Raw genomic sequence first — 7543 nt, 5'->3', positions numbered from 1 at the left:
GATCAGACGTTTTCTCTTGCAGTCGCTCTATTCTCACATTTCAATGCGCAACATGGATTTATAATAATTAAACAAACAATTCTGAGTGATTTGTTTTCACTGACACAGTTGACTTTAGTCTTTGTGGCTGTTAAATATTCAGTTTAGCTCCTGGACGCGCTAACAGGACACCGATTGTGAGAAATAAAAGCCGCCGTGATGCACAACAGTCAGATAAAATGTCATCATCGAATATTTCCAGTTGCTGGAAACAGATACATTGAAATATAAGACAGGACATTATAAGGAATCCCCCTTGTTCTGCCGACTAACGGCGAGCTGAGAAAGAGATGACAGTGAGGAATAACGAAGAAAGAGTCTGAGGCGTGCAGTCATTTTTTAAAACGAACATAGTCTTTGACAATCATCTTTTATCGGCCTCTCCGTGCATCTGTCACAGGCCTAGCCCTGCTTTACCTTACAGTTTATAGCACACACACACACACAACACACACAACCACAACACACACACACATTAACACACAGCACTCATTGCCTGCCACTGAAAAGGCTGAAAGGTGAGCACAAGTGCTCCCGTACTGTTTTTATGTTCATTTTTTAACTGCATCACACAGCGCTCCTGCATGCACGCGCTGGTCCGGATGGGTCCCACGAACGGAGAGGCGCACGGTTACCCCCACACCACCCCCACCTCACACCCCCCGCCCCGACCAACACGTCACGTGATTCATTAAATAATTAATGCAGAGGTTGCAGAATAGATATGTATTCGTCAGGAATATAACGGTAAGACACGGTGCTGCTCCAGTGTGTGTGTGTCTGACGTCGAAAATCCAACTGTCCTTTCAGAAAAAAAAAATACAAGCCCCCCTATAGCAGCGAAGAGAGGGGGAGAAGAGGAGACACTGAGAAACGCCAACGGAGAGAGAGAGAGAGAGAGAGAGGAAGAGAAAAGAGAGAAGGAGGCTGCAATAAAACAAATTTGGACGGGTGTGCGTCTTGCGGGTCGTTGTGGACACCGTGAGTATTGCGGAAGGAAGGGGACTGCATGGGGGGAAACCACACTTCTTCTTCCTCATCTTCTACGCCGCTGCGCCGCCTTCGCCCGCATCCCTCTCAGTGAATCATAGGCTATTTTAACATCCTGGTAAATATGCCCAAAAAATACCCATCTTTCGCCGCGTTTTCTCATCCTGCATGTTGCTGTGGTGTTGTTTACACATCACCCCCCACCCATCATCATCAGCCATTGTTTATAGGTTGAAGCGGTGCAGCCGCTCAGCCTGCAAACCGGGGGGAGAGAGAGAGAGAGAGAGGGAGCGATGCAATGTTAGCCGATGGCTGTTTATATTTTAAGAAGCACTTGGATATTCTCCTCCATCTTTCTCCCATCACCTCCTGTCTGCCTCTACATCTCTCTCTATCTGCCTGACTCTCTGTCCATCCCTCTCTCTCCCTCTCACCCTCTCTTTCCCTCTCTCTCTCTCCCTCTCTTCTTTTTTTCTGCTCTCACTCTTCACCCTATTTTTAAAAGAAGTATCTCAACTTCTCCTGGGTTTCTCCTCGGGCTAGGTTAAAGGACATGAACACCACAGCTCCTCTCGTCTCCAGACAGAGGGAGGGCGGGAGAAAGGGGAAAAAGAGAAAGAAACAGTTGCTCTCTTTTTCATCTTCACTCTCCTCCCCCCCTCCAGTAAAATACAGAAGGATTTGACTTGAGGAAACATGAAAGAGGCTTATACCAGAGTCGGCTTTGAACCTCTCCAAAAAAGAAAAAAAAAGAACAGTTTTTCCCCTCAATTTGGGGATCTTCTCTCCAATTTTGATTTATGCAGAAAGGCCTCATTTGTCAAGCAGGCTGAGTCAGTGCCTCATTTGCATAAAGCGTTCGTTTTCTACGTTCTGCTAATTAGCAATTTGCAGCTTAATTGGAGAGTGGCTCTCGGTTAGGAGACAAAGCTATCCACATATAAAAATATCTCCAGATGTACTTTCTGACACGACTCGCATCTCTGTCGACCTTCTGGAGCACCATTTCTCTATTCTGCTTTGGGTCCTACTTTACCTGACTCTTCTCTTTACCTTACATGCATGCAGAGAAGATAGATGCACATGCATACATACATGCAGAGAGATTTCATGCATTGGAGTCCATATCTATCTGCTATTTTTCTGGTAGATTTTGGCTTTCATTATGCTCCCATTCAGCTTTTATAACTTGAAAGGTGCTATAATCAATATTTTTATCACTCGACTACTTGCATGTGAAAGAGGTAATTCGTAGTAGTGATGAAACCACAGATAACTGTCATTCAACTCTTCAGTTCCCCTCAGTCTACGGAGGTCTTTTAACTCATTGTTTTGATTTTTTGACCACAAGTTTACAGTAACCTCTTTCTTTGCATAGTTCAGACCTCTGTCAGTGCGTTGTTTTAGGCCGTAGCAGGCAGATGTTATCGGAAAAACAGCTTTAAAAACCCACTGAACAGACAAAGTTAGCATTTAGCTAGAACGTAAAACCAAAAGCAGAGCTAAAAGGAAACTGAATATTATATGTTGTATCATATCTGCTGGATGTGTAAAAAGGAAACTGTTTGCTATATCAACTTGTGTTATTGCTGGTTTAATTTCTATGAATTTATTATTTCCCTTTTTTATGCTCTGTTATCTTTACTTGGTAACTCAGTTTTGTCCGTCTTTGTTTTCCAGCACCTGAGGAGCCCTCCTATTTCACCTGCCAGCAGTGTGAAGGCGTGTTTCCATCTGCATGGGCGCTCTTGCAGCATGCTCAGCACACACACTCCTTCAGCATCTATCAAGAGGACGAGGAGGATGACATTAGGGGAGGAGGAGAAGGAGGAAGAGGAGGACTTAAAGAGCACAAGCCTGCTGCAGCCACTCTGGACCCTCGCCACCTGAGCCAAGCTCTCGCCTCTGCCTTTCAGCCCTCCGCCCTGCGCCCCACTCGCTCCCGTCAGACACACACCACCTCTTCTTCCAGTAACCTGCAGGCTCTGAACTTCTCAGTGCGGCTCAGGGAGCTCGCCGAGGGGAATAACGGTGCCACCGGCAGCTCACCTGGAGGCCTGGTGCTGTCTCCATCCTCTTCTCCACCGGCAGCTTCTCCCTTTCCTCAGACAAGCGCCCTCCAGACTGACTTCCACTGCGAGCCGTGTGACCAGAGCTTCCAGTCCCTGCGTGCCCTGTCCGCCCACCGCCGGACTCACGCCTGCGAGAGGCCCTATCACTGTGGAGTGTGTGGGCTGGCCTTCGCCCAGAGCGGCCAGCTGGCCCGTCACATAAGGAGCCATCACAGAGTGGCTGGAGGTGGAGGAAGTGGATATGAGTCGGTGGAGATGGTCGTGATGGAGGAGGATGTGGGGAGGCAGGGGATGAGAGGGAGGTTTCAAATGCAGTCAGCTGGAATAATGGGAAAGGGAACGGTGGGTGCAGATGTGAGAGCCCAGGGCCCCTCCGAGCTAGACCTAACCCTGCCCAAACACCCCATGGGCCTGATGCTGCTGACCTCGCAGGTTAGACAGTCAGACAGGGAGCTGCTGAGGCTGTACCAACGCCAGAGGGAGGGAGGAGAAGGAGGGGAGGAGGAGGTGGAGGGGCAGGGGGAGCCTCAGCACACCTCACCCTGCGCCAGCCCCTCTGAAGGCTCACTGGAGAGTGGTGAGACAGGGGGCAGCGGTGAAAGCGGCATCGCCAGTGGCAACTGCACGCCCAAACGGCCAGAGCTGGGGGACAGAGTGCGAGGCGTCGGAGAGTGGGAGAATGAAAGAGGGGAGATCATAGAGAGTGAGAAAGAGTGGAGCTCGGCCAAAGTCAGCGAGGTTGTGCAGGAGTGGCAGAGAGAGAACGAGCGGAGGGGTGTAGGAGGAGGTGTCAGCAGCGGAGGAAGCAACAACAGCAGTACTACAACTGGTTCAGCTGGCAAGAAGAAGAAAGACGAAGCCTGTGAGTTCTGTGGTAAACAGTTCAGAAACAGCAGCAACCTGACTGTGCACCGCCGCAGCCACACAGGTGAACGACCCTACCGTTGTGGCCTCTGCAACTATGCCTGCGCTCAGAGTTCAAAGTTAACACGTCACATGAAGACCCACGGTGCCCAGGGAGCAAAGGCTTCCTTTCTGTGCCAGCTGTGCGCGGTGCCCTTCACCGTCTACGCCACTCTGGAGAAACACCTAAAGAAAGTTCACGGCCTGAGCCACGCCAGCGTAGGAGCCTACGCACAGGCCAGCGCTGCAGACACTTTGGCTGCTATAAAAGCTGAAGAAGAAGCAGTGGTGGTGAAAATGGAGGAGGACGAAGCCAGTTTGGATCAGATAGAAATGGAGAGCAGAATTCAGAGCGATGTGGTGAAAAGCATGGAGGTGGAGGAGGGGCAAAGCCAAGTGGAGTATGTGGAGAACATCCGGAGTCCAGCCATAGTGGGTGATCGCCCACCTGAGAGCAACGCAGAAGTGAGCTTAGCTTTGACTTCTGCGCCATGAGAGCTGTTCTCATTCACTAATTGACATTAAAATAGCACTGTATAGGATTTAACCCCCTCATTCAAATTAAAAGAAACCCATCATTGAACTGACAGTCAAGTAAAAACTGGAATCTAGTTTAAAGAAGACTCTAGAAATCAGCAGGCAGTCCTCATCCTCTCTGCCAGCACGAAGGCACCCAGCAGCCATCAGCCACGTTGTTCATGATTGTATGCAAAGCTGCTGGTTGAAACTAAGTGCCTACAGTTCTTTAGACCACAGAGCAAAAACAAGGCCATGACATTCAACAGGGAGATTACCAGAGCTCTTGAACAGGAAGTGAACCCGCCACAGTCCACACCGACACAGGAAACTGTTCACCATGTTGCAGTGCAGGATGCAAAAGACGAGTGATTTATCTCTCTGGTGACCCACTGGACCGGTAGAGACAGATATTAACTGTCAGATAATATAGAGAAGGGATTATATTGATTTTTTTTTTTTTTTTTTAAAGTATAGCAATAGAATGATGTTAATATATTTTCAGCATCAGCAGATGGAGAGAGGTCATATTGTGCTACTTAGCTGTTGCTGGTTTTGAGAAGACCTTTTAAAGACTAAAGATGTTTGAACAGACACAGGGGTGAAATAAATCCAAACACTGGTCTGCCTGCAGTTTCTCAGACTCCTCTTTTTAAAGGCGCTTGGTTGTCACAACAGTTGTCACTTAACATAATGTTTACAGGACTCACAGGGCCTGGCAAGGTTGTGCTCTTGACTTTGTGACCATATGTATGGATGTTTTTTTTTTTTGTTGTTCTAATTTTATAAATGTGAATAAGGAGACTTTAAAGTTTCTTCTACTGATGTTTTTTTTTTTTCATGATTAGTTTCTATGCATAAAAAAAATGCAATTTTACCTACATGTGAAACGGGTGTGTATTATTTTTCTCTATTTGTACTTATTGTGATGGTAAATTCTCTCTTTCACTGTTTACATTTGTAAAGTGCCGGACTGCTTAAAGCTTGTGCATGTTCTCCAGCCATCTGAAACTGTTTTTTTTTTGTTTTTTTTTACTTTGTTGCTTGTGTTTGAATTATTCCTAATTTATGAATGCTGCATGTTGGTGGTTGTAAAAAAGTCTGTTCCACTGCTGAACTACGAGGTTGAGAGGGTGCAGGAGTAGCTAGTTGATTGGTGGAGTTTTGTGGGGAGCAAGCACTTGGATGAGTGTGTGTGAATGTTTTTGTCTGTAAATATATTGGTAAAAACATCCTCAGGTGACGCTTCTACTTGACCTCTGTCCTGTGATCTTGTGTCCACAGCATGACTCAGCTGGTCATAATTGCCGTGTCGTGCTTCTGAAGGGTCGTCATGTGTCAACAATGAGGATTTAAGTTCAGAAACACAACTCGAGCATGAGAAAATCTGTTCATTTAAGAAATATAACAGGACAAAGTTGTCAAGTAGAGTGCTGCCATCTCTGTCGTGACTACTGTGTTACCATATCTGACTTCTACTTGCATTCATGTCAGGGAAAAGAAATGTGTGTTGTGTAATAAATGATCATGAATGAGTGCAGTGTAACTGTTCAGGGATAATATTTTGTACATAGATTGACATTCTTGCTGTTGCTCTACTTATTATTGTTATTATTATTAATATTAACTGCCTCCACTTTTCCTAGCATCGTCTCCTTTACGCTGAACACTGGCTATTGTGAAGCTATACCGATCTGCTGTCTTTGTAAACTCGACACCATTTTGTAATTGAGGAGCCTCAATAAAGAATTGAGGTGAAACATTTTGTATTGTGGAGTGTTTTTTTCCCCTCACCCACCCGTGTCTTTTCATACTTGTGGTTGCTTTTGCATGCATGTTTTATCTTTTTTTGTTCTTATTCTGGTACCCACAACAAAGCTTTTGAAACTATTTTTAAGTATCTTTTCTCACCAGGATGTTATCTTAGCCAGTGTGGGTCGTTTCTCTGAGGACCACAGTCAGCGCTGAGTTATTAATTTTTAATGTGAGTGTTTGGATTAGGGACCCTCACTCCTTGTTTACATCCTTGTGATGTTTCTGGCTTTGTCTAGAAACAGTGTAATGTAATTCCAGTATGGTGTGTATGTAAGTGTGTGTACTTTTATGTGTGTATGTAGATATATTTGAGCTGGTGTCAGTCATCCTGCAGTTTGTGGGATGAGTGCAGCGAGCTATGATGGGACACGGGCGACAAGGGTTTCTCAGGATACAAAATTAAGGAGGGGAGGGGGTGGGGGGGCAGTTTGGTTATTGTTTGTGGGCATGTTAGGAGGCAGAGTGGGGTGGGTGGGGAGTGTCAAGGGGTTGGGATAATTGCTGACTCCATTTTAAGGGCATAAAAACCTCTGCACCAGCATCTCTGGCCTTAACCCCACCCCCAATGAAAATGATGTTCTATGATCCCTCTAGCTCATTAACAGCAGGTCTTTTAATGAGCTTTCAACAGGGTGGGGGCTGGGTAGATGAAGAGGAGGAGTGGGGTTTGATGGTGTGTGTGGGGGGGGGTTATTGCACCAGATGCACACACGCCCACTCCTACCAATTACCATTGTGTTATAGAGAATAAGGAGGAAGTGAAGACAGAAGCCCCTCGGATCCAGATGAGTCAGTTTGTCCGTTTCTCTCCACAGAGACAGAAAAAAAAAAACAAGGAGGGAGGACAGTACAGGTGACAAGTAACATCCTCCATCTCTCCCTCCGGTAAACTCTGCCCTCCCTTTCTGTTGGGCGCCACAGCGAGCGCCATTTGGTGCTCATATGGACCCAATTATGTAAGGTAAGGTGATACACTACAGAACACAGCACAGTAGCCCCTACAGCAAGTGGATATCTTTTCCACGTCCCCAAGTGCCCTTTGTCTTCCTGCAGTCCACACCTCTCTGAGCTGCTGTCAAACCCTGCACAGGCCAATGTCAGCACCGAAACCAGCCAATCACAACATGAAGAGTTTATAGCGTCTGCCAATAGGAGAGTGAGGCTATGAGTGTGTTTTTTGACCAGTGACTGCCCCTGGGCGGAAGTTA

At 46.6% G+C, this 7543-nt stretch overlaps 1 protein-coding gene across 1 annotated transcript; it reads left to right on the top strand.

Moving 5' to 3' along the window:
- Nucleotides 1-2706: 2706 nt before the first annotated feature.
- Nucleotides 2707-6268, top strand: znf296 (zinc finger protein 296; the record flags this gene model as incomplete). Its single annotated transcript, XM_035680788.1, is given in 1 exon segment — nucleotides 2707-6268. A coding segment is annotated over 1 exon segment (1793 nt), but the record flags the coding sequence as incomplete, so codon positions are not given.
- Between the last annotated feature and the right edge of the window lie 1275 nt (nucleotides 6269-7543).

Source organism: Morone saxatilis, unplaced genomic scaffold (genome assembly GCF_004916995.1).
Source record: "Morone saxatilis isolate NCDOM2014 unplaced genomic scaffold, NCSU_SB_2.0 Contig8, whole genome shotgun sequence".
Lineage (NCBI taxonomy): Eukaryota > Metazoa > Chordata > Actinopteri > Moronidae > Morone > Morone saxatilis.
Note: the sequence above shows the minus strand (reverse complement) of the source record. Positions and strands in the feature narration are given on the sequence as shown.